The 27,494-nt window shown below is 36.6% G+C and overlaps 3 protein-coding genes across 7 annotated transcripts; all 3 read right to left on the bottom strand.

Annotated features, from left to right (window-relative positions):
• Positions 1–672: 672 nt before the first annotated feature.
• Positions 673–7,341, bottom strand: LOC121868346 (prolyl 4-hydroxylase subunit alpha-3-like). Of its 2 annotated transcripts, none has more exons than XM_042368853.1 (13): positions 6,915–7,341; positions 5,864–6,035; positions 5,537–5,703; positions 5,192–5,314; positions 4,828–4,998; positions 4,435–4,592; positions 3,917–4,039; positions 3,389–3,553; positions 2,630–2,809; positions 2,362–2,436; positions 2,035–2,103; positions 1,250–1,412; positions 673–898 (listed from the first exon to the last, which is right to left on the bottom strand). In XM_042368853.1, the coding sequence occupies exons 1-13, from the start codon at positions 6,916–6,918 to the stop codon at positions 828–830; spliced, it is 1,641 nt and encodes a 546-aa protein (XP_042224787.1). In that variant the 5' UTR covers positions 6,919–7,341; the 3' UTR covers positions 673–827. The 2 variants fall into 2 exon arrangements, with proteins under 2 accessions (XP_042224787.1, XP_042224788.1); XM_042368854.1 differs by lacking the exon at positions 6,915–7,341 and adding an exon at positions 6,333–6,461.
• Positions 7,342–8,302: 961 nt separating this feature from the next.
• Positions 8,303–18,887, bottom strand: LOC121868348. Of its 4 annotated transcripts, none has more exons than XM_042368856.1 (9): positions 17,965–18,887; positions 16,634–16,728; positions 15,321–15,422; positions 14,722–14,798; positions 13,641–13,762; positions 12,895–13,090; positions 11,876–12,001; positions 11,626–11,729; positions 11,340–11,477 (listed from the first exon to the last, which is right to left on the bottom strand). In XM_042368856.1, exons 2-9 carry the CDS (start codon positions 16,707–16,709, stop codon positions 11,471–11,473), a joined length of 810 nt encoding a protein of 269 aa, XP_042224790.1. In that variant the 5' UTR covers positions 16,710–16,728; positions 17,965–18,887; the 3' UTR covers positions 11,340–11,470. The 4 variants fall into 4 exon arrangements, with proteins under 4 accessions (XP_042224794.1, XP_042224792.1, XP_042224790.1 ...); XM_042368857.1 differs by having other exon boundaries at positions 18,095–18,887; XM_042368860.1 differs by lacking the exons at positions 13,641–13,762; positions 14,722–14,798; positions 15,321–15,422; positions 16,634–16,728; positions 17,965–18,887 and adding exons at positions 8,303–9,596; positions 10,078–10,185; positions 10,372–10,489; positions 10,972–11,161 and having other exon boundaries at positions 11,335–11,477; positions 11,626–13,244.
• Positions 18,888–19,010: 123 nt separating this feature from the next.
• Positions 19,011–27,195, bottom strand: LOC121868347 (probable RNA-binding protein CG14230). Its single transcript, XM_042368855.1, has 8 exons — positions 27,154–27,195; positions 24,053–24,255; positions 23,159–23,820; positions 22,802–22,962; positions 22,354–22,462; positions 21,145–21,274; positions 20,409–20,537; positions 19,011–19,385 (listed from the first exon to the last, which is right to left on the bottom strand). Coding segments are annotated over exons 1-8 (1,623 nt in total). The 5' UTR covers positions 27,156–27,195; the 3' UTR covers positions 19,011–19,158.
• Positions 27,196–27,494: the final 299 nt, after the last annotated feature.

Raw genomic sequence — 27,494 nt, 5'->3', positions numbered from 1 at the left:
TTTTTTCAGTAAGACTTTATTAACTTCTTACTCTACATTCCACAGTTTCTACTATATATATATACTGTATATATATATATATATATATATATATATATATATATATATATATATATATATATATATATATATATATATATATATATATATATATATATATATATATATATATATATATATATATATATATAAGTAAATCATAATCTAGGTATATGCTGATATATATATATATATATATATATATATATATATATATATATATATATATATATATATATATATATATATATATATATATATATATATATATATATTACTCTATCCCTCTTGGAACATACAGTACATTCTATAAATCAGCACAACAATATCAGGAAAATAAAGTAGTGAGTGTCTTCTTAATCATTACCATGTTCAGTGCAAAACAAAACGTTTTTTTCAGTTGCAGATGAATTATATACTGTACAGATATGTATTTCATTGCAACACATATAAAATTTCTTTTCGATGAAGGTAATTGACATGAATCTTTTTCACGGCAAGACATGTAAACTTTTTTCTCAGATGAAGCAATAATATAACAAAGTACCATTGCATTTTTACGGCTTTTTGAAAATATTACGGGTTACTGTTCTTCAATTAGTACTAGTTTTTGCTAGAAAATCTTCCTTCACGTACTTATAAACTTTTATTTTATTACATACATGGGTTTCAACTCTAACTGAGCACCTAGGGGATTAATAAGCAGGTGAAATAAGCCTGCGTTCCTAATTTTCATGAAAACCGAAGTGTGTGTGTTGGAGGAAGTCGACCTGCGAGTGTCCCTGTTATCACTCCTCTGGGTTGGTGCTACATGTTCGCCGGAGAAAGTTAGTGTGTTCTCGAATCCACTTGTTTGCAACTGTGAAAAATATAACATTACCGTAACCCCCACACACCTACAGTACCCCCACACTCACCCCACACACCTACAGTACCCCCACACTCATCCCACACACCTACAGTACTCCACACTCATACACACCTACAGTACCCCCACACACCTACAGTACCCCCACACTCACCCCACACACCTACAGTACCCCCACACTCATACATACCTACAGTACCCCCACACACTCATACAGTACCCCCACACCGTACCCCCACACTACCCCCACACTCATACATCACCCGCAGTACCCCCACACTCACCACACACCTACAGTACCCACACATTCACCACACACACCTACAGTACCCACACACTTGCCCCATTTGTGCCCCAACACGACAGGACAGCCGCCATGTTGCGTCTTGAAGTCAGCGTCGCCATTCCTCTTGAGGTTGTACCAGAACACTGCTGCGCCCTTCACGGGGGCCACAGAGAAGCCGAATTGAAACCCAGTCCTTCCCCCCAACTTAACATCTGACAGCTGGACCAGAGATAAAGAAAAGAAAAGGGTCAAATGGGTCCCCTAAAGATTAGTCACCCAGCTAATTTCAACCTAAGGATTAACCAATTTAATGCTAACCTAACCCCCAAGGTAGCATTAGGGTGTTTAATCATCAGGTGAAATAAGATGAGGTGTTTAATCTTTAGGTAAATTGACTTAACGATGATGGTTGGTGGCAGGAAACTACTGAAAATCTTTCCCTAGAAAATCTACCCTCCTCCTCAGAAAGAAAAACAAATATTGAGTAAGTCCATCAGAAGGGTTTAGGACTCATATAAATGTTAGTGGTGCACGTGCTGGAGAACACAAATACAGTACAGCAGTATAAAAAGGCATTTGGGAGATGGATGAAGGAGACAAAATTTGGGTGTAAATAAAAAAAAAATTACTACCAAGAATAGGAGTCAAGCAAACTTAACCTAACCAAAACTACCTCAAGATCATATGGTTAGATTCCTTCATGTTATTTAGTTTGAAAGAAACATAGATAATTTATCATTCCTGGTCGTTGTACGCTAACAACACTAATGAGGCGGGAGACTTAGGGTTCCTGGTTGTGATACTCTTAGCAACACAGGTGAAGTGGGAGGTACTGACTCACATAGAACATCCAGGTGGCGAGGCGATCTCCTGGTGTATACTCATGGGGGCCGGCCAAAGATTCATTCCACTGTGAGGGTTTAGGAGGGAGGGAGTGATAATTAATGCGTCATACTCCTGCTTATAGAGTTTTGGTTGCTGGTCACATGGGCCTCAGTCCTAACAGATCCTGATATGGCTTAACGATCAAGAGTAGTGATCGTGTGGAGTCAGGACCCATTGGTTTAACGTAATTCAGGACCAATTAGCAATGAGGCTGATATGAACAGTCACCTTAGATATTAACATCATTTAAACAGCAAAAATTCCAAGTCTAAGGTCTACTAACTCGTCCTTCGGGAAACTTCTTGTAGAATAAGTCCGAGTGCATCACATAGTGCCCACCAATACCGTAATTCAAAACCTGAAATAGAACCAAATAGATCACACAATGGAATACACTGCACAAGACAAGGCAAGATGGTGATATACGTTAATCTTGCATATTTGACTAAGTGCTGAAGTCTTGTAAAATAAACCTCTTCAACAAAAGTAAACACTATACTGTACAGCAATACAAAAAAATCACATACCGGTACCTAAAAAAAATTACATACCTGTAGATATTCTCCGGCCATGTGTTCGGGAGGGCCTTCAAACACATGGAGACCAGTAATATAGGAGATCCTGCGTGCTATGCTGAGGAGGGAAGGATGGGAGGCATTGTTGAGCCAGCCTGTCTGTGACACCCTTATCTCCATATAGCGGTTGCTGCCCACCACCGTCGACCGAGACAGCTGACCCCAGGCAAAATAGTATGTTGATGTTATAATTTATTACTGGCCATTAGTGGAGAAAGTCTGTTAATCCCTCTTGTATGGGTTCCCCTCTGAGCTGAATAAATTTGTCTGGTGTTGGCTGAATGAAACATGAAAAGTAGTGTTACCATAGTGAAGGAGTTAACAACTAAATTATTAATGCAGGTAATTCAGTTTAATGTAATGGCCTTGTTTTCAGTAATTATAGTGATAGAGAATGGTTGTGTATCACGGGAGCATAGACACTAGTGCAAAAAAACAAAAAACAAAAAAACATACATTTTTAAACTCCAAATGAAATGGCACAAGAAATCATGAGTTGAGGGATTCATCGATTGCTTGTTTGTAAACTCTGCCTCGCCCTAACACTACACTTTACTGAGGTTTGCTGAATAATGCATCTCGGCCTGATGCAATTGTTTCAGCACCATCAGGTTCAAATCTCCAGTTGGATATAATATTTTAGTACCATCAGACTTCAATCTCTCTCTGTCCCTCTCAATTTCTCTTTCTCTGTCCCTCTCTCAATCTCTCTCTCTCTCTTTCTCTCTCTCCTACCCTCGACTTCGCCAGTTTTTTGATGGTCTGGATCTCAAAATCTTGAAGAACGTCGTAGAAGAGATAAATATGTGGGTACTGGTGGAGGAGCTCGTAGCGGACTGGCTGGAGGGCAAGGTAAGGAGCACCATGAGCTGACACATGACACTGTAGCTGACCATCGACCTGTAATGTTTATTATAGCTTTTTATTTATGACACCCCTCAACCTGTAATGTTTATGACACCTTACTCCCTGTAATATATGACACCCTACAGCTGCGATGTTTATGGTAGCTGTATGACACCCCTCAACCTGTAATATTTATGACACCTCACTGCCTGTAATGCATATGACACCCTACAGCCTGTAATATGTATATTTAAATGGATCACCAGAAGAATAGACACCCTAATGTTACCTTGAAGGGTTAGAGTAGGTTAGGTTAACATAAGGGCGGATAATCTTGAGGTGAATTAAGCTGGGTATATAATCGCTCACGTAAACCATGTAAACTGTAAATACTAAAGGAATACACAAAACACTCACAGGAATTTTGTGTACTCCACGACACACACGGTGAGTGGGGGAATCTGAGGAGACCTGGAAGTGGGACTCTGACAGTGGACGCTGGAAGTACCTGGAGTCTCCTTTTGTCCACTCACTATCATGCTGTCAGGACACATTCACCATCAGTAAGTTTAGTTCCCCTTTCTTAAACTGTACACTGACAGGAAAATAAATGAAGAAGTACTAAGATTTGCAAAAACTTCAAGAGAAATACCTGAAACGTGCATAAAATAATACGTAATTAGATAATTTGGTCATAATTTGGGATGAGGGGATAATAACAGAAATATAAATGAGCAAAGTTGAGGGTACGAGGGGAAGGGGGAGGTAAAGACTGGGATGGATGATTAAAATTTAAGACTGGGTCTCCAGAGATATAAAAAACAAAAATTGAAGGATTGCTAAAAACAGCCTGAGAACATTTAAAGTGGAAGACTGTGGTCGCCATCTCTCAGATATGAGGACGATACTCTGTTTGATTGATTTATTACTCTCACCTGGCGCTCTAAGTCGTCCATAAGTGTTTGGATGTAGTCATGTTGGTGTGGGTCGTCAGTGGTAGTGCGGCAGTACTTGTACCACAGCCAGGCGTCACTCATCTCCCCGAAGTAGTGTGTGGCATTGGCTATCGTGATGCAGTCCTCTGGCGTCAACCCTGTCAGAAGAAAGTAGTGGATTTAATTGATAATAATAATAATCCCAGCATCAGAAATGTGTGCTTAAAGACACACAAATACAAGTCAATTTTTTAGTGATAACTTAATACAACAGGCGTTGTTCTCGCTTCCATGTGTCAAAGTTATTACTGTAGGTATTTTTCTTGCTACCATGAGACAGCTGAGAGGTTACTACTGAAGGTGTTGTTCTCGTTACCATGAGACAGAACTTACTAACACTACTGTAGGTGTTGTCGAGGCGTCCCTGCATGAAGTTACCAATGGGTATGCGGTAGTACCTCTGGAGTCGTGCTAGGGCGTAGGCAGCTCCAAGTAGGTCATTGTATATGGGCAGGACAGTGCTGTTGTAAGCCTCCATCAGCGCCACTAACCGCTCCCTCAACTCTGTCATCACAATACCATCAATCTCATGTTAAAGATGGATCACATGGAGATTAGCCTGACCCCCCCCCTCCCTCAGCTAATTTCACCTGATGATTAAACACCCTAAAGCTATCTGAGAGGTTAGCATTAGGTTATGGTAGGTTAGGTCAGGTTAAGTTTGAGGGACAGACAGGTAGGTATAGGGGCGACTCACCTGGAGAAGGACAAACACCGCAAGACAGTGGACAGTTAAAGACCATGTAGTTACGGTTGTGGAGACATTCGCCTCTCATCACCCAGTTAGGACAATTAGTGCTTTTGTCCTCACACACACCATCTGCCGAAGTAACACCTGGTCGTCAGTATCCTGCTCAGTGACCGCCCGGTGAATATAAAGATGGTCGATAGTCATTGTACGTGACCTACAATTATTCACACTGTACTATATTAATAAGTATTACATGTGCACAGGGACTTTTCAATCACACCTGTATTATCATCAGGTATGTACTTAATTCATTATGTATAGAAAGTAATTGAGGGCAGGCCAGTACAGAACCTTGAGTGTGGTAGTGTTGGAGAGAGATGTTGAGGGCAGGCCAGTACAGTACAAGACGTTTGATGACCCAGTACACGTGGAGAGGATTCCCCGTGACTTCCACTGCTGTCACGTGACCCCCAACCATCGCCCGGTCCTGTGCCATACTCCAGTATGACTCCTGATACCTGTAGGAGGAAAGTCGTTAGTCCTGGTACCTGGATGAGATGGTACAGGTATAACAGGTGGGTGAAATGACATTTAACTGTGGAAGGTGAGGGAAGACCTACCTGAGGAGAGTGAGGGAATAACTACCCAAGGGAGAGTAAAGGATGAAGGAAAACCTACCTGGACGCTGCAGGGATGTGCTCGGGTAGGAGGGGTAAGACGTCACCCACCAACTTGTCGAACACAAACAGGTCATCCATGAGGGACTGGGACGAGTAAAGCTGACCAGCCATTGGTTTACCCACAGCCAAGCCCACACATGCCCATATCCACATCATCCACACCCACGTTGCTGTGACAATTATAATGGTTGGATATATACTTCACAAACTTATGAACTTGTGCTTGTGGAAACTCTGTGTCACTCATACATGTAGCACAGGATAATGATTTATATGAGTTTGAAGTTATGCTCTTAAAAAATATAACGAATCATGTGAAAATTAAGTACCACAGCTTACTTCACCTTAAGATTAACCTAACCTAACCTTGCCTTACAAAATAAAACCTAACAAACCCCCTTCCTTCAGGTAGTATTAGGGTGTTTAATCCCTTCTCTTCCCTAACTCTCCCTCTCCTCTCTTCCCACCTTCCCCTCCACCTCACTCTCTCCTTCCAGGTGAAGATCATCTACACCTGCATCACAATAATAGTGGCACATGTGATGTTTACTATTGGTGTGTGTGTGTGTGTGTGTGTGTGCGAGTGAACGACCCCTCTGAGATACAGGTGTTGATAATGATTAACGACATCAACAGGTACAAGTGAACAGACACCTGGCAACACACACACACACACACGCATTGTGGTAGTGAATGTGGTAGTTATTGATTGTTGTAGTGAATGTAATTATATTTTATCATTATTTAATCTTTATTTTTTGACATGGTAGGTCTATATGAGAAAATACTGCAATTAGGTTAGGTTAAGTTTTGTCTAGATTAAAATTTTTACAATAACATGTTTGGCAATTCTCCATCTCTCTCTCCTAATACATACCCTAACCTACTCGAGCCAAACCAAATCTATCCTAACCTAACCAAACAAAATATCACTTTACCGAACGAAACCCTATCAGGAGAAATATGCTGAGAGGGGGGACTAATCTTCAGTTGATCCAGGCAAAAAATTGAAGAGGCAGAGTATCAAGCACAGGACCAGTAAGACTTACCCATCACTGTCGTCTTCTTCTTCTCTGTTGATCGATAGTGTTGATAATCTTGTTAAAATCAGTCACTGCTCTCTCCTCACTGCCTGATGCCTTGTTAAGTAGGTTCCTTCAGATCACCAGCATTGGTTAAGTTAGATTTGGTTAGATTTGGTTTGGCTTGGTTAAATTAAGTTAGGTTCTTGCAGCTACTCACTGTCACCTTTACTTATCACAAAGATAACGAATATCATTTGAGTAATGATCTCACATAATTTCACTGTTAATCTCGGGGCTCTGTGAGGACAGCTACGGTGGCAGTGTTAGTTACGACAGCTTTCACACACATATGTACCAAGATACTGTTGAATTTAGGGGCATGCTGGAAGTGTCTCTCACATCTACTGTTTTGGTGACTCCCCATCCCCCTACACACACACGCTATATTGAACACCTGTCCTGAAACACCTGTGCCACAAACACATTGTGATCAACGTGGTGGGTGGGATGGTGCACCCACATCAGTCATTAACCTCTTGAGTTATGATGACTGAATTTCCTGAGTACAATGAATTAACCTTTTGAGTGTTTTGAACCTTTGAGTATGATGATTGGATTCCTTGAATATAATGAATAAACCGAAAGAATGTATTTTAACCCTTTGAGTACAATAAGTTAACCCCCTGAGTACAATGACTCAATCCTGGAGTACAGTGATGAGGCGAGAATTGGACTAAAATGTAATATGTTTTTTCTTCACTTGTTTGATGCTTTTGTATTATAACAGCCAAAAACAAGTGAAGAAAAATCATTCTACATTACAATTCATCTCTCACATGGTGGAGTGTCACAAACTGCTCTGTCCGTTCTGCTATCCTCCACCACTACTTGTCATCCATCCTCTACTCTCAAAGGTTCTTCAGATCAGTCACTACTGCAAAACGAAATTTCTCAATTATACAAGTCTATCATAGCTTGAATCGTACCTAGTGGCTAGGTTAAGGTCACATTAAATTAGGGTGTTGAATCATCAGGTGAAATAAGCTAGGGGACTAATATTCATGTGATCCAATATATCGTGTTTTGTCTTTCTTTAATAACTAATAAATAAAAGTAGACAAACGACAGGAATCACTACCGGTAATAAATAAACAGGTTAAAACAATAATTTCTTTGTTTTCTTATTCTTATCGTCTCCAAGTCTACGCGTGGTTTTAAAATCACAACCGAAGATGATTCATAAATGACCTATTTCTCTCTTTCATCCCAACAAAATAAAGGTGGTGTCATTTCTTCACTTTTGTAGTTTTGTTTCTTGTTTTTGTTCCTCTCATCATTTCTATTTATTTTCTCTTTTTTTTTATCAGGTGTGACAATGTAAAAGGTGTGTTTGGTAATTAAGACACTGGATACAAGTTACAAATGGAAACTTTACAGGTGCAGATACAAATACAGGTACGGACACATTTACAGGTGCAGATACTAATACAGGTACGGACACATTTACAGGTGCAGGTACACAATCATTACAAATACAGGTACAGTACTTATAACATTACAAATACTGTACAGATACAAGTGCAGGTACAGAGAAAACAATTTAGATACAGGTACAGAAACACCATTACAGGTGGAAATACAATTACAGGAAGGAAAAATAATATAGGTAGATACAGATATTTCAATACTACACCAATATACACATCGCTGAGAAATAATGTAACCTTATCAGACTGCATCGTGTTGTACACAAAGACTACTGAACACTTATTTCTTAAGTTCACATAACAGTTTAACAATCATGAGGAGAGGAAGTAAACTGTCATAGAATCATTTGTGTAGCAGCAATAGTACAATATCTACCTTAATTATAGCAGTAGTGGATCATGACTCATACTGAGAACATCCGTTTCTTCTTCAGTCTTTATAAATGTTAAATCAATATAGATTGGATTACTACAGTGGACTACAGAAAAATGAGGATTCTTAGATTCTCATAGGCATTTTGTTTAGTTATGAAAATTGTATATGCATCATGAGTGCTTTTGAGAATCACATCCTGTAAACTCCTTCCTCACCTACAGAGACAGTGCATCGTGAGTGCCATTGACAATCACAAAGGTGCCTTGTTCATTCATGTTGGCAGTAGATCTTGATAGCATCATTTGATTTATCAGAGGAAGTGCTGAGATTAGATGAGTACTTCCTATAATCCTAAGAAGATAGTCCAAAATATCCTGATATGTTAGTCTTTGAAGAGAATTCAGTAAAGATAGGCTAAGTAACACAGTCCTCCCCCATGTGTATGGGGTTGCCTATGAGTTGATTAAAATCATATAAATATTTAAAGTGGCATCTCCAATTAACATTCCTATTAAGAAATTCCTTATACGTGTATAATAATAAATAAATTATATAAATAGATAAATAAATAAACAGGCAGGTGAAGAAAATCATATGAGGTATATAAGGCCAATAATACCCAACCTTCCAAGACAATCCCATGGCAGAAAATCCTCACAAAAAATTCTATAGCATCCATTCAGTGAAGAAAATCCTGTGGAGTGTATTCTATAATATCCGATACAGGAAGACAGTTCTATAAAGACAATTTAATATAGACAGAAATCTTGGAAGACTTGCATAAACTTTTCTAAGCCATGGCACCAAACTCAAATGTCTGATAATTGAACTCCATCTTCAGGTCTGGAATGGGAACAGAGAAGCAATAATTACTCAAACTCACACCTATATCGAGAAGCATCCAGCACAGGTAAAATGACTTGTATATACAGTAAGTTTTATCTCACATATTTTTGTATTGATTGATGGACTAGCACAATTACTGTACAGTACTAACATTGTTATTGAATCGCGGTACAGTAATAAAATTACAATATATAATCAATGGCTTGTACAGTGCAGAAGGATCAAAATATGGTTACTTGGCTGAACTTATAAAAAAAGTTCAAAGGGATTCATTAAAAATGAAAAAAAGGAAGATCAATATCTACTTATCAGGACCAGTTTTATATATAGTACAGTACAGTGCATTATTTACAGAGCCATTTCTTGGAACCTAACCCCCATGAATAACAAGGATTTACTACACACATTTTAAATCTGTGCTATTTCTTTTTTATGTACTGTATAGATATAGATAACATACTGTAACATTGTACAGTACCCTGAGAGAGCATCGACCAGGTGACTCCAGTGTTCGGGTAGTCTGTAGCGTCGACTGTGAACCAAAAGGTTGATGGCGCTATCCCTCATTGTTTCCACCTCGCCAATACTACAGAAAAGTAAGTTATACGTATACGTAGGCAATATTCTCCCATCATGTGAAGGTGAGGATGACCAGTAAATGCAAATAGTACAACAATGCATTAAAACAAAATGGAATTTAGTTGTGGTTTTAAAAAAAATAAAATTCCCTTCCTTAAGATTTGTGATACAGGTAAATAATTCTGTAGCTCACCTGACCACAAACAGCCGACTGTAATTGTGTACAAAGTCTTGATTTAGTAAACGTTTGAGTCCTGCTGTCAAGAACTTAGCATTGTTGAGGTCAATGTCAGTAAAGGTGCTTCTCTCTGCTGTTGGAACATTGAACGCTTGAATATTGCATTTATGTGAGGCGTCAATATTCAAGCAATATAACATTATGTCCTGACTCCTGTTGTTTACATTTTAGGTAATTTTTTTTTCTAGATATTCATAAATAATCATAATATATTATATGCAGAAACATGTAAAATTTAAGGATGGTTGAAGTTCGGTACATAGAAACAGGTGTACTGCATTGTACTAAAATAGAATCACTTGAAGATTCGCCTCCCAGCTTATTTCACCTGATAATCAAACACCTCAGTGCTACCTGGAAGGCTTTGGATAGGTTTGATTAGGTTAGGCTAGCAGTAGGTTATGTTCGGCCAAGTAAGTTAGGATATATACTGTATTAGATTAAGTTAAGGTAGTGTTAGGTTAGGATACATTACGTTAGTTTAGGTTAGACAAGGTTATGTTAGATTAAGTTAGCATTAGGATGGTTAATCTTAAGGTGAAGCAAAATATCAACCTGAGTTTCTTTGAGAATCATTGATGTCCATAAGCTCTTGACCATCCAGCAGTGTCTGGAGCAGCTGTGTCACTCCCTCTGACAAAACCAACACCACCTTCATGGAGAACTTAGCAGACATCTTCTCCAACAGCCACCAATTAGGGTCTGCCATTTTCTCAGTATCCTCCTTCTCAAAGATGTCGTACACCTGGAAAAAAAGAAATATGATTCAGGAACAATCTACAGCATATTTATCTTCTCTCTATAAACATCAAATTACCCACTCTGCCTATTTCATAAACTTCAAAACAACTCTGTACAACACCTGTCTACTATATATACGTGTCCCTCTCATAATGACTAAAGGTAATTATTATTTACCTTGCAACGAAGATGTTTTCTGAGGTGCACGATGAACTGGGATACAGTATTAAGGTGGACGAGGTTATCAGGGGAGTACATCACCAGCACTGAGGACTTCTTGCCTACTCCCTCCCTCCTTAGAGTATATTTTTCTTCAGTTCCTGGAGATGTGTTAATTATTGTGTGAGTGCAAAATTTATTCATGCCATGTGTGTGTTTATTTGTACTGTATACTTATGCATGTATTTAGGTGTATGCTCATAGGTATATGCACATGCTCATGTAAAAGAATGAGAGGAGGTTACTCACTTGTAGCAAGGATCACACGCCACCACTTCTTGACGACAACCACTGCTACTATTACTACTACTACTGCAGTCACTCCCGCCACCACTAAGAACACGTGAAGTACACTTGACACCCCGGCCATTGGATGGAAGAACAAGAGAATAACAGCCATGGACTAAAGAAAATTGTCATACTGTACAACTATACACATGACTGTAGCATTTAGATACGTCAGAAAACAAAGTGCAATTCTGTACACACTAAACCTTACTTGATAGAAGACTTGCTTGTGCTCCTGTGGAGAAGTAGAGGCAGGGCCACGAGGATGACAACCTGAAGGGTGTGTGAAACCCCCCCCAGTCAGCAGAGGGCAGTCACTGTGACTATTTGGAAGTATCTTTGAGAAAATATTTGAAGTTACAAACAGATTAAGCTGATAAGGGTTAAATAAGTTACTCCACACAAAATGTGCCAGATACAACACTAAATCAAACTGGGATAAAACACTTCATTTTGCCTCACTAAATTATCTACTTAACTTACCTGTGTCTTCTAATCGATTATGAAGTTTAGAAATTGTAAAGCTTTATATCTTTCTAATTTCTTCAAGCATGTACACTAAGGTAGTCCATACTCAAGTCAAGTAATATTCCCTCCTGTTTAAGTTAATGTTGCTGTTTGTATATATTTCTGTGCCTTGACTTATAATGGTCTTCATACACATATTTTCAGTACTCTTTGTAGGTACATATGTTACAACCAGCGTGTCAAATCAGGCAACCTTTCAGATACCTAGCTGAATAGCCCAATCTAACCTAAACACAATTTGAAATGGATCATTTTCCTGGGTATTTTACAGGTTGCCTGATTTGACACACTGGTTATAATATACAGTGTATACTGAACAAAAAATGACAAATTATAAGACTAAATTGGTGATGTATGTCTAAAGGAAGGTGCTTCTCTCCCTCTACCATCAGGATCACTAATTTTCTTTCAATAAAGTAATTTAAGAACTTTCTTCCAAAATCTCTTATTGCATAAAAGTTCTTCCAACGTGTAGGTCATTCTGTTATACAGTACTATACACTGTAGCTTCCTGAAACTTACCTGATACACTGTTCTCACTCAACAGGAGAGATATTGAAGACTTTAAAAAGAATTGTTGAGATGCAAAAAGTTGAAGTGAGAGAGAGAGTAAGAGACCAAAAGAATTAATAATATTGTACACATGCTGAGGTAAGGTCTCAGTAATTCATTAAACATAACATAAAACATGTTGGTGCTCACCTCGAAGTAGTAACACTTGTCAGGGAGGAAATCTTCTTTCACTTCCAGGAAGGTATTGTTCCCTATACTATCCATTTTCTTCTTAACATTACACAGGCCTTTTTTGCAGTTATCCTCCAAGACACACTCACATATTCTCAACTGCCAAGACCTTATACGTTCATCTTGACTAATGGTAAGTTGCATACCTGTGGTACTGAAAGGCCAGACCTTAATTATCCTCACTTCTGTAGTTAAGCAGAAACTAAAATACAGGGACAACCTAAAGACTAGCTCCCAGCTTATTTCACCCGAATGCTTCCTGGGGGATTTGGTTAGATTAGGTAAGCATTAGGGTAGTTAATCTCAAGGTGAAATAAGCTGGGGACAATCTTCAGGTGATAAAAAAAAAAAAAAAAACCACTGATCACATACAGTATTCTTATAAACTGCTAAACAATATGTGTGTGTTTTTTTAATGATATCCAAATACTGTACATCTTTTTTCCTAACTAATACTTAAAAATGACTAAAATAATTTGGTAAAAATAGTTTGAGAAATAGACCCCCTCATTTCATTTTGGTTGATTTCAGGGGCATCAACATCAATCCATATTGCCCTCGAACTAACCAGTGACCCTAAAGACAGGACGCAAGCATTGTATCCACTCAGCTGCCACACCCCATAATACATCACCAGCAGAGGGAAATAATTAAAGTATAACACACAAGACCCCAGTAGTGACAAAATACAATATGAAACATACTTGAAAAACACAAAATAAACCATGGGACTGATATCATCATCCAAGGCCGAAATATTCCTTGACAGTGCGTGTTCCACTTTCAACCTCTGGCAGGTCTTAATAGGACACACATACCCCTCAAGCTGAAAAACACAATGGATAAGTGATAACTAAGGCAGTCTAGCAACCAAGCAGATCAAGTATAGAGAAAACAAGATGTGATGAAATACAATTATATACTGTATAAACATGAAAGCAATCCTCAAGATAACAAAAACACTGTACATGGAATGACTAGATTAAATTAAATTAAACTGTATATAAACAAGAGTGAAAATACATTATACAGTATTTCTAAAATTGTTACATAAGACTGGCATGTGTCAAGGAGTGTTAAGTGAGAGAAAAGGAAAAAAGAAGCAATATTGTTGTTTGTCAAATTACCTAATAAGACGACAATAAAAAGTAGTAGTAGATCAAAATGTATTTATTAACACATTGTAAGTTATCATAGTCCAGATTACAGTATAATCTAATGTTCTTTACAAATTTTCTTTAGATAAATGTACAGTATTGATCAAGTGTCTTTCAAGTGAGCTGCAGCATTGGAAAAGTTCAGCCAAGTCAATATTGTTCTTGTTGCTGTGGTTCACTTTATATTGTATATGTGTTATTCTAGCTAAATAAACTGTTTCACTTCAGTTACCATCACAGTGTTTTAAAGTTTAGACCAGGTTAGGTTAGAATCATTTATGCTATGGTGTGTTAGATTGGTTTAGTCTTGTTTAGATTAGTTATGATTGTTTTAAGTTAATTAGGATGGCTGCATTTAATTTAGATTAGGATAGGTTACCTTACTTTAGGTTAGGTTAATTTCAGTTTGTTTAATCTAGGTTAGGTCATGCTAGTTTAGAGTAAATTAGGTTAGCATAGGTTAGCTTCAGTCAATTTAAATTAGGTTAGGTTATTAAGTTAGATTAAGTTACCGTAGGTTATGTTAGTTTCAGTTAGTTTAATTTAGGATAGGTCATGTTAGTTTAGTTTAGGTGAGGTTATGTTAGGCTAGGTTAAATAATTGTAATCCAGGCTAATGAATTATTACCTCTGTTATTTCAATCCTTGCCAGCTCTTCATCTTCATCCGTACATTTCACCAGTTTCCCGATCCATTTCTTCTTCTCTGCAACATGAACCAAGAAATGATAACAATGCAAATGAAATGCTCTATTCATTATTACATAGTGAATTGGTAGATAAAATAAGGCAACCACAAGAGCAATAATTAAGTAGACTCATCAGTGGAGAACAAAATTAGTGAGGGCCATTAACTATGTAGTGTACATTACATTATAAAGAATTCATGTACAATGTTTCTTTAAAATGAATCAATACTGTAGAACTCTAGTTATGTGCAGACTCAATATGTTTACACACAGATGTATGAATGAATGATAAAAGTTGTTCCCATAGCCCTGACGAACCATGAGGGGCTGTGTGGAAACAGACACAGGACACTGAATGTGACTGAATACAAAGCAATTTTTTTGGGGGGTATATAAAGAGGCAGTGTGGCCGGCAGTGCACTCGTTGCTTGAAGGTGTTTCAAGGAACTGAATTCTTAAAGAAGAAATAAAGCAGATCTTAATGAAAAATGTAACACACACACGCACGCATGCACGCACACACAAACAGCTTAACTTACCTAGAGAACACTCAGAGTCATTTAAGACATGTAGCTTGTATTTGAAATATGGATGGGTGGCATTGCCGTCAGTGATGTTGATATCTTGTACACAAGACTTCTCTGATGGTGAAGAATAAGCAGGTGAGACTTATACCACAGTAACAAGACATAAGATCATACTATAGTGTTTCTAACCCAGTAGCATAGTGAGGGGGTACATGTGGCTATAGCCAAAAACATCTTTTTTCTCATTACTAGGTAACATATACAGTATATTGTAACTACTTTAGCACTTCCAGATAATCAGAGTAATACCAAAAATCAGCATAAAAAGTACAGAAGATGAGTAGTTCAGTGTTCCACAACAAATGGACTTTTTCCAAGTGTCAGTTGAACAAGAATTACTAAAATTCAAATCTATGACTTTAAATATTTACTCAGTGTGATGAGGAGTGCCTTCACTATTTTGACATTTTGAACAATACCCAAATTTAAAAAAAATTGGCCAGAACAGTAAGGGTACATGATTACCCAAACTTCTGGCATGCTGAGATTAAGACATGTCACATTATAATAAGTAAAACATTAATTCTTAGCAGTTTAAAATGAGATTAGTTAAAAATCTTGTTCCATTTTATGACAACACCAGTCATGAAAACCTTGTTACTGAAGTGCAGTACAGTAAGACATTATAATAACACCAAAAGTGAAAGATAATTATCAGGGAAAACTACTGGTAATTCTTATCTCGAAGTTTCCCGGAACTCTTCCTTCCTGTCACATCTTTGCATCCTCCCACCATAAACATCTCCTCATAAAACTCTGCCTCAGTAACACCATATAAAAAGAAAGTATAGAACTAATGCCTCAAAACTTGGAGACAGGAGCTAAATACCTTCTGACAACTATAAGATGTGACTCAGATATGTGATGAGGAGATGCTATCAAACTATATTGTCATTATTTTCAAGTGGGTATAGTACACTGTATACTAAGTCCTCGGTGCATAGGGATACAGAAAATCCTCGGTACATAAGGGATTAACTGAAAACAAGGAAATATTAAAGTACTCATTCTCCCAAAAGCTATCTTTTAGTCCTATGTTTAAATGATAAACAGCATGTAACTAGAAGATAAACTTGTTTAAACAATAATAATAATAATAATAATAATAATAATAATAATACAGTACAGTAATAATGATCACAATACTAATACTACTACTACTACTACTACTAATAATAATAATACAGTACAGTAAAGTACAGTAGTAGAGTACTGTACAGTACAATAATATCTATATTTACTGACACCAGTAAGCAACAACTTACTTAAATCATGTTGTTTGGTCAGGAGGGGCCAAGTGGTGCACAGCAATATCAAGTACAACAACCGTGATATCTGCATTGTCTTCCACGACCGTCACCTGTGGAAAAACAATCATAACACATATTCAACTCCATAATTTTGGATCACCTGAAAATAAACACTCAAGCTTATTTCACCCAAACACTAACCTAACCCACCTCTCGGGTAATGCTAGAGTGTTCATTCATCAGGTGAAATGTGTTGGGGCTAATCTTCAGATGTTCTATAATTTATTTATTTGCATTTCAACAAACTACCTGATTATTTGATTCAAAGAAGAATATTATCAAATATTTACAAGAGGGTAAAAATAACAAAGCTGAAGTGGATCAACAATAGTATGGTGGAGATTTAGTACAAGATATTCCACACTGGAATCATAATGCACTTCAATAACACAGTTCTAAGCATCTAACAAAAATTTGAGCCGAGTTCCCTCATTTCATGCACATTTAGCTTTCTCCATTTTACACAAGACACCTCAAAATGTTCTCTTAGCAGCAGATGTATCTTTTAATTTCCATTTATTTATAACTTGTACAGTGCATATATTATTTACTAATTTATAATACAACCTTAAAGTTCTGTTTTGGATTTATTTGATACAGGTACCTTTATTTTGGATTCAACAAAGAGGATTAATAGTACACACAGGTGCAGTGAAAATTCAATAAAAAGATTTCTCTTACCATGTAATCCATTAGATAGAAGTTTCACATCTAACTGACCCTTAATTGAATGGACTTTCCTCTCAATATATTCCATTAAATAGAGGTCTCACTTTATGATACTAGTTGCTCTATCCGAAGAAAATACTGTACTGTATATATATAAAAAAGAATTCTATTTCAGACTGTCAAAATATTGGTACTCATACAATTGCTTAATGTGTCATTAACTATATGTATTAAGAATGATTTATCTAATGTAAGAATTTAAAAGTCACAAGTTGGGGTACTTTATATAGTTCATGACGACAATTACAGGCGCTGCTCACTGGGCAATGAAACTTAATTACAAGGCATCACACTAATGCACTAAGCCTTTACAGCAGGTGTACAGACATGACATGCAGGTACAGCATTTCTTTATAGCCTACCTGATGATGACCACTCAAGGTAGGTTACTCGTCCTGTAAGTCACGGGTTAAACTGGTAAAATGAGTCCCAGTTTTCACAATTTCATCCTATTATATATAAACAAGGAATAAGTTGATAATTCCCACATTTCATAAGAACACAAAGGAACTTCATGAATTTGGTTTTAGAATCAAGAAATATTCAAGTAATTTTACCTTATACATACACAGTGGGGATGCTGTTGTAAGCAGGGTTGTTTTGAGCATATTTGTGTGTTCAAACAATGAAAATCTTAGAGCATATAACCTGCAATAAGTCATACAATAGACAACAACTGCTGTATACTTTATCTTTCCACTCGTCAGCTTTTAAGCCAGTCGGGTGTGATGTATCTTCCTTAGTTTCTGAAAGTGTAAGTCACCTCGTATACGACAGATGACTGAGAAGGAATTAGGTAATGCCTGAATTTATACCCAAGCATCTCACAACTTCCTTCCTCATTGATAACACAGGAAATATTTCTTCATAATTTTGAATAAAAAGATGAAGAGGATTTTATGCCCCAGAGCTACTGACAATAATATTGTGTTACAGTATTTTCTATTTCTACAATCATCTTTAAATCAGTGTTGTTATATTTATCTCTATGCTAATGTTTATACCCATATACCGTACACTTACACCACACACTCATGCACAAAATGCTTGTACAGTATACATGAATACTGTATACACATACAGCATTTACAAAATTTACTTACACATATACACTGTATATATAACATACATATAACATGAATGCATACTGTATACATAAACATATCCATACATAAAAAAACTGAAACACACCCACACATTAAATATGCAACAATTGTTTCCATTAATTTTCCAATACCTGTACTTCCTGTTAAACTTGACAATAATTTGAGATTAGTGAATCATTCCCAATTTCAGAATTAGTTCAGTACTGTACTTGACAGTATTACATTAGCTTTCCTCCAGGATTTTGGTTCAGTGCCCATTTTAGTGTCTTCTCAAATTAATCTGCTAATGAACTACAGTGTACTGTACTAAGGTCTTCCTTGCATTCCTTACGATTCTAACAAATATCTCATTAGGATCTCACAGTGGTACAAACTTTCTGAAGATGTGAGGTGACCAAAATTGTTTCAAAATGTTCCTATATGACATATTTTCCTTTACATAAAATTGCTTACACTAAATAGATAAAAAGGATTTCCCTAAAAATTAGACTAACTTATCCAGTAAAAAACATTATTTATTGCGATTTTCATTTCTTTACAAACGAAGCCCAGATATTCTGCAATAAACAAATCAATTTGTATCAATAAACAGTGATTTACATTACTAATAGTTTATTAACTCTGTACAGATACTGTACAAAAAAGCTATTTCTTCAAACCTCTCTCTCTCCATCTTTCATCACGATAAGGATTTCTACTTCCTGTGCCTCTCTTCCTCTTCAACATTTGATGACTACGAGAGCTTAATTTTCTTTTTTCTTTATTCGCCCTAACTGCCCGAGTCTTGTACAAATGCCTAAGCTGAGGTTGAACTTCCGCGAACTCACTACGAACTTCCTCGGTGAGTGACTGAACCATCCAGCTTATAGCAGCTGCAAATGAAAAGTGTATATGGATGTGAATGACAGGTTTATAAAATTGGAAGGTCAATATCAAATATACAAACATATATGAAATAACCAGTTACCAAGTAGCTATGTGAGGAATATAATATGACTATGCAAGCACACACATATATCTATTTGGTGACATCTGCATTTTTTTAGGTATAGTATTCAGTAAGATACCTCAAACTAAAGTATTTCAGTAATTCAAGACTTAAAGACTTAATCAATATTCTCAATGCATAGAAAGGTACAGTACCGTACATGTACTAAAGTTTAATAATCATCATTGCTTGTTCCATTATCTTTGTTGAGTGAAATCTATACACAGTACAGTCTTTAAGGATTCACCATAGTAACTAAGCAACTGTCTTGTAACAACTTATTTTGGTAAGGCATATCATAAATATTTAATAATCACCATACTTCTGATCCTACCCTTAACTTATATCTAAAAAGTTTTGTCATTATTACCAAGTAATCACATTGCTTTTCATCAAACACTTAATATATATCTAGCATGATGTTATACACAGTTTTGAACACTGTACAGTACTTGAAATCCCATTTATCGTACATAACTTTTCTTAACACGCCACCCCATGAATTAGAATGCATATGCCACTACCCTAAGGGCCAGTCACTGACCATATGTTGCAACTGCCTCAAGCAAACCGCAACAATGTAAAGAATGTTGAAATTAGTACTCTGTAATGAGAATACAAACTGCCTATTAAGCTGCCAAAAATATCTATAACTATAATAAGTTGAAGTTAGTGTAATTATTGGTATTATAGACACCAAAAACCATAAATCCACTTGAATTATGAATTCCAAGTCAAGCAACCTTATTCTCAGCAGGTTACATAACATCATAAACTGTTAAGTTTTAAAAGTAACAACTTTGCAAAATTAATACAGTATACATGTTGTATGCAATACCATGTGAAAGGCACATGACAAGTAATAGTTATATTATATTATGAGATCTTATAAGTTCCATCAACAAACCTTCAATCTTTTCATCATAGGGTTGTATGAAGAATGGTTTTTTCTTTGTGTGTTGTTGTGCAGTGATGAGTTTAGATGGTGCAACTATAGGTGCAATCACTTCTTCCTCACTCTCGATCTCCTCTCTTGCTAAAATCAATGACACAATTCAAATATTATTTTCATATATTGGTTTGGAATTCTAAAAATATTTACTGCTTTTAATAATTCTGACTGTCCTCAAACTACATAACTAACAGTACACAGTATCTGAAATCAACCAAGATTCGCGATACATAAATGGAATCAGGCATCCCTATTCCAACCCCCAGAAGAGCTAGTGATTAATGAGCTACTAATGGCATCAACTATGTCTAGAGAAAAAAAACTACCATTACAAATTCTATAGAGGTTATTTTCTGTTTATGAACCTTACACAAGTTCTGGTCAGTTATACATATATTCCTTGTAAATGCAGATGGAAACTTCCTACACTTAACACTTACTTTTTAAAGACAGTTTCAATAGATTACCCATGCTGTATATATTCCAATGAATTAATTTATTTAAAGATTATTATGTTAAAATCTTGTAAAATACATTCTGATGGAAGTGAAATATACAGGCGTAAATGCAAAAAACTATTGGTTTAAGTGTAAAAATATAACGGTGTAAATGTAAAAATGTACTGGTGTAATTGTAAAATTAAACTGGTATGAGTAAAAAAAAGTGAGATACAGTAATTCTATTAACTTACTTTCTTTCCTTTGTTCAGAAAATTGTGCCAGTAAGCTGAATCCTGAAGAACTTTGACCAAAGGTGAGATCTTTAGCTACCTTCACATACTTGCTCTCCCCACTTGGATCCGACTTCTCACTTCCTTTCACCTGACAGTTTGAATCAGATACAGCAATTCAACATTTCTACAATATAAGGTACAGTATAGGTTTGCTAAGGTGGTGTGGATATATTGAGGGAACGGGAAGCAAAAGATTGGAATTAAATGACCATGGCTTCCATTTCGAAGTACAGTACTGTACATGTGTAAATTTTACTGTATCAAAACGAAGGTAGGATACCACTGGATAAATCCTGCTGAAAATTTATACTGTACTTACATTTTTGGTTGGTGGCAAGGTATGTGTGCAAAGTTAGTTAAATTCTTCTGGAAGGATGATATATATTTGGAAGCTATAAATAATTACACTGTATTCTTTAGGTAAAAGAAGCCATCCAGCAGCTCAGGACAAAATAAACTTAAACCCAGCATCTGTGTATTGTCACAACCAGGACTTGTGGCAACATAAACCATCAGTTTCCAAACTTGTTTTCACTCACGCTCAATACATCCTAATCATCTGACTACAGTACAGTAATTCCTGAAATTCACAATAATCAACCTTACACTCAAATTCAGTAAATATCAATACATCACATAATACTCCACATTTATTCATAGAATACTACAGCATATATACTGTATATTATACAGTACAGTATACTGAATATCAAACAAGAAAGATCCCACTGCAAGAGTACAGTATGTCGGCAAACAACTCTGTGCAAGTCGACAAGAGCAATGATAAATACTGTACAGTAGAAGGGTGTGCCCTGAAAATCCTTTCTGGGACAATGTATTACCTAGAGTAAATGGCCTTCGACTAAACCCCAGTAGTAAAAGGCTAATTTGATAGGGATGGGTAAATCAGTCTTCCATAATACAGGACGAGTCACTATGAAAATTACCTAATTACGGTACTGTAATCACACTGAACAAACACGTTCCAGTCAGTTGGCTTTCAAATCCCATAAAGAATTCTACTAAATTCAACAACTGAACATAATGGAGCATGTGATATACCATAAGACAATTTTATTCATTTCTGAGACAAGTTACAGAAATTATTAAATCCCATTGAATAGTGCTAAGAGGATTTAATATTAATATTATACAAAATATTCTCACCTCCTGCTTCTGTGATGATGGCTGTACAGATATTCTAAACTGCTGGTGGCTAGTCAGTGTCGGGTCATATCTTGTGATAGGCTTAATTGCTGGTGCAGATCCTTCAATCCTGCAAAACAGTGAACATATATTTCTTATAACTATTTTTAAAATCTAGAAAGTTGATAACTACAAAAATATTTTCCCTCACAAGAAAATTATCAATGCGTGACTGATTCTAAAATCCCATTTTATAACACGCATTTCCGAACACAACTAATGAACCTGCCTGCTTGTATACACAGGAGCAACCTGTAGTCCCATCTATGAATTTGAAAGGATAACTAGGGTTTACAATCCAGGACCCTTGGCTATAATTTCAAAGTCAGACATAAAAATATAATATTTATTCTGTAAATGTTTCCATGATCATGAAAATGGAATTGAGAAGAAATTGTTGAAGACTTACTTTGATTTAGTGGAACCTCTGCCTGGGCCCTCTAAATTAGCCAGAATCTTTAACTGTGCTTGTTGCTCATCTCTGACGTCACTAAAATCTTGCACAATATCTGCATCATCATCATCATCAATTGTAGCATCACTGTCATTATCGTCTCCTACACCATTAATCTGGAGCAAAAACTTATTGTAAATGTTCACAATTTCATTATTAACAACAATAATTAAAAAGAAAGAAAAAGTTACCAGAATTACATATCTTCCATATAAGGGAAGCAATATTTAAGTATTTTTTCTAATCATGTTTCAGTTTCCTATTTACTGTCAATGCATTCTTCAGGCAAAGAAAAGATTGAAAACAGCTCACTTTTTTGCTCTTTGGTGTCTTGTGCACTGTGGCTGACATTACTGATGATACCTTGGCAGGTTTCTGGTTAGTGTGGATGCCTTGATCACCACCATTACCCATAACATCACCAACATGTACACCATCTGCTTCCCCGTCATCAGTGTTCTCAGAGTCTGAGTCGGCCCATACAGAGCTAAACTTCTTAAAGCTTGACATCATTTTCTCTTCAGATTTATTTTTCTTTTTTGACTTATATTCTGCTATAGCTGGTGGTTCAGTTTCAAAACTTTCTTCTTCACGTTCTCTCTTCTTCTTTTTCTCTCTCGAGCTTTCACTCATCTTCCCTACGTATTCAGTCACTGATGTTTCATCTTCAATACTTCCATTATTTAAACTTTTTTCTTTTTTCTTTTTCTTCTTTTTATCCAGATGTGTGTTGTCCTCTGCCTCAGAATCTTTTTGTGGTCTCTTACTATCTGTTTCCCCATCATTTTCTTTCACTGCTTTTGGAGACTTGACAGTTGATACTACCGGTAGTTTGTCTATCTTTTCTGAATGTGTAGGTGGTTGTTGTTGTGAGGCCGCTCTCTCTCTGTTGAGGCGATCCAGGAAACTTTCTTTTGCAATCTCCACTCTGAGGCGAGAACCTTGCCATGAGGCTCCATTTAGATGGTTTATACCTGCAAGCAAACAAAAAAAAATTTAAAATCAATCTAGTCAGGGTAAATTTTTAGAAACTGATTTGCTAAACACCTAAGTTTTACTCTTTTTTTTTTAAGGAAATTTGGCTGATGTAGGTAAAAAGTAGAAACATAATATATAACTAGACATTAATGACGAAGAAAAATATGTGATTGAGTGAAAAATATTTGATGAGCAAGGGACAGATGCTACAGAAACAAGTTTACTTACATTCCTCAATCTGGGACTGTGGTGCCTCTAGGTTAACATAGGAAAATCTAAACACTACATTTCCATCAAAATCAGTTTTCTCCTTAATTTCAATGCCAGACACAGACCCATAATGCGACAATCTTGACCCTAGTGCATCTCTGTCCACCTTCTCATTCAGTCCTCCAACAAACAGACGTGCTTTTGACATTGTAGTCGTCCACCTGAAAGCCAAATAGATAATCAGTAAGACCAGTTCTAACAAGGGTTATTAACAAATCACACTCTCCCTCCCAGTTACAGCTCAGTGTCAGTAAAGGAAGGTTCATGTGAAAAGTACTCTAGCTATTTTTTAGATTTTTTTATTTTTTTTATTTTTATTTTTATTTTTTTCAAATTCAGAGAAAATATTGGAGGTGGGGGAGGGAAATGAAATGTTCTGGAATGTAACTTGGCAACGAACGACCCCATCAAGAAAACATGTCAATATCCCCCTTTGTTTACCATCTAGAAGTAAAAATATCAAACCATTGACTGAATATTTTTTCCAGTGTGTACAGTATGTTCATTAAGTGTAATAAATTGCAGTGATGACAGCATAATATCTGACACCAACCCTGCTCCCCATGTAAGGCACACAGGCTAGCTGATGGTGATAGCATAACAGCTAACAGTACATGTTAAAAAAAAATTACTGACATACGAATAAGAACATAAGGGGTCTGCAATAGGCAGGTTGGCCTGAGCATGGCAGCTCCTGTCGAGAGTTATTACCACTCTCTATCATCCATGAATCTATCTAGCCTCCTTTTATAACTTTCCAGCATTGCAGTACTTACTACAAAGTTACTAAGCTTGTTCCACTCGTCCACCACCCTATTTGTGAACCAGTTCCTTCCTATCTCCCTCCTAAACCTAAACTTATCCAACTTAAATCCGTTGCTCCGAGTCCTATCCTGCTCGGATATTATAAGAACTTTATCTATACATGTATCTCCTTTAATGATTCCTTTCTCCCACATAAATACTTCTATCATATCTCCCCGCACTCTTTGTCTTTCTAGGGAATGCAAGTTTAGTTTCTTTAACCTATCTTGATATGGAAGGTTTCTAAGTCCCGGAATCATTTTCATCATTCATCGCTGCACCGACTCTGATATCCATTCTATAATAAGGGCACCAGAACTGAACCGCATAATCGAGGTGCGGCCTGACTAGCGCAAGATATAGTTGCAATAAGACCTCTGCACTCTTATTACTTACACTTCTAGATATAAAACCCAATACTGTACTCTGTTTGCCTTTTTTTGAAACATTTACGCACTGTTTTCTAGGCCGTAGGTCCAGACTTACAAGTACCCCTAAGTCTCTTTCACAAGTCGACTTCTCTAGGTTGATGTTGTTAAGGCTGTATACATTGACAGTATTTGTTCTTCCAATATTAAGTATGCTGCACTTGCTGGTGTTGAATTTCATTTGCCATTTTTCTGACCACTCCTGTAGTTTATTTAAATCCTCCTGTAGTGCATTTGCATCCTGCCCTGAATTACTCTCCCGCCCAATTTTGGTGTCATCCGCAAACTTGCTTATGTCACTGCTGATCCCAGTATCTAGATCGTTTTTGTAGATTACGAACAAGAGTGGGCCCAGTACTGACTCCTGGGGAACCCCACTGGTTACACAGCCCCACTCTTACAGTCAGAGAGTACATGTAGATACCGGTATCTAGTCGAAGCACATTTAGATGGCATACAGAATTATGCATAAGATATTCAAAATAAAGACAGTACCCTTGGAAATTACCCCTAGGGTAAAGTTACCATTGATCCAGACACTAGATTCCTCTTGGACAACTGTTTTTTACATTTTTTTTTTTTTTTTTTACAAGCAGACAACCAACGAACCTAACACAACAGGTTAAGTTACGTTACGTTTCGTTGTTATGTTAGATATGTTAGGTTAGTTTAGGGGGTCCGACTAATTACCCAAATGTACCCAAATGTAGCCAAATATAGCCGGAATGAAGTCAAATAATGGTCCTAGATGAATAAATCGGACTGCCAATCACTTCTCGACTAGTATTTGGTGTCAGAAAGTCACAAAAAATTGGAAAACTTACTTTAATCTGAGTTAATAGATCGCGTGCATGTACCGACATAGCGAGGAATTACCCAAATGTACCCAAATGTAGTCGCAATGAAGTCAAATAATGGTCCTAGATGAATAAATCGGACTGCCAATCACTTCTCGACTAGTATTTGGTGTCACAAAGTCACAAAAAATTGGTAAACTTAATTTAATCTGAGTTAAAAGATCGAGTGCATGTACCTAACCTAACCTAACCTAACCTCGACTAGTATTTGGTGTCACGAAGTCACAAAAAGTTGGTAAACTTAATTTAATCTGAGTTAATAGATCAAGTGCATGTACCTAATCTAACCTAACCTAACCCAACACAACTCAGATTAAATTAAGTTTACCAATTTTTTTTTTACTTTATGACACCAAATAATAATCGTGAAGTGATTCACAGCCCGAATTACGCTTGTACGACCATCATTTGACTTCATTGCGGCTACATTTGGGTACATTTGGGTAATTCCTCGCTCCGTCGGTACATGCACGCGATCTATTAACTCAGATTAAAGTAAGTTTTCCAATTGTTTGTGACTTTCTGACACCAAATACTAGTCGAGAAGTGATTGGCAGTCCGATTTATTCATCTAGGACCATTATTTGACTTCATTCCGGCTATATTTGGGTACATTTGGGTAATTAGTCGGACCGTAGTTTAGGTGCTTTTTGGTTGTTGAGCAACGTGTTGCTCAACAAAAAATCCACCGTTGTCCACTTGCAAAAATTTACCCAGTTTTTTTATGTGTTTCACTAAGCTAACCTGTCTTAGTGGTATGGCTAAAAAATAACATAAAACAGTCGATCACCCAGAAGGGAATAATCCAAGTGGGGAGACACTATTTCCTCACCTATGTGTATTTTCTCAAACTAAAAGACAGTAGTTTAGTAATTGTCCCTGTTTAAGTTATAAATACTTTTATCCAACATCATACTCAAGATTAAAACGAACTTACAAGTCAAAATATAGTGAATTTGTTGTGTCTCACATGAAGGTTGTCACACGTGAGGTCCGCTTGTTGTGGTGGTGCGGCAAGTCCTTAAGCACACTTTAATACGTGCTAATAATACAACTTTGCGATAAATTACAAACTATTATTTAATTTTACAATTAAAATATGAAAATAATTATAAAATATTTCTTATAATTATTTAATATCCCTTATACTAGTGTTTTATTGCATTATATTCCAAGGCTTGATATTTGTACAGTCAGTGTTTACAGTTTGAACCTACACACGACATCACTGCTTCTGTCTGAGTTCATTAAGTCTTGACCTCATAGCTTGAGATATAGTCTCTCTACATCAGAACTAGGTAAAGGAATTTT

This window comes from Homarus americanus, unplaced genomic scaffold (assembly GCF_018991925.1).
Source record: "Homarus americanus isolate GMGI-L3 unplaced genomic scaffold, GMGI_Hamer_2.0 scaffold19318, whole genome shotgun sequence".
In the NCBI taxonomy this organism is placed as follows: domain Eukaryota; kingdom Metazoa; phylum Arthropoda; class Malacostraca; order Decapoda; family Nephropidae; genus Homarus; species Homarus americanus.
This window is presented reverse-complemented; position numbering and strand designations above follow the sequence as displayed.

Excerpts from the sequence above, each read along its gene's own strand:
- LOC121868346 (XM_042368853.1), bottom strand. Across the intron at positions 4,999-5,191 it reads CGGTGTTTGTCCTTCTCCAG|AGTTGAGGGAGCGGTTAGTG; the intron begins GTGAGTCGCCCC and ends TTGTGATGACAG. Across the intron at positions 4,593-4,827 it reads CAACACCTACAGTAGTGTTA|GGTTGACGCCAGAGGACTGC; the intron begins GTAAGTTCTGTC and ends TTCTTCTGACAG.
- LOC121868348 (XM_042368856.1), bottom strand. The coding sequence starts at position 16,709 with ATGCAGATATCACGGTTGTTGTACTTGATATTGCTGTGCACCACTTGG. Across the intron at positions 15,423-16,633 it reads GACCAAACAACATGATTTAA|AGAAGTCTTGTGTACAAGAT; the intron begins GTAAGTTGTTGC and ends CTTCACCATCAG. Across the intron at positions 13,763-14,721 it reads CAAGGATTGAAATAACAGAG|CTTGAGGGGTATGTGTGTCC; the intron begins GTAATAATTCAT and ends TGTGTTTTTCAG.
- LOC121868347 (XM_042368855.1), bottom strand. Across the intron at positions 23,821-24,052 it reads ACAGTCCCAGATTGAGGAAT|GTATAAACCATCTAAATGGA; the intron begins GTAAGTAAACTT and ends GTTTGCTTGCAG. Across the intron at positions 20,538-21,144 it reads TTCTGAACAAAGGAAAGAAA|CAAGAGAGGAGATCGAGAGT; the intron begins GTAAGTTAATAG and ends CATTGATTTTAG.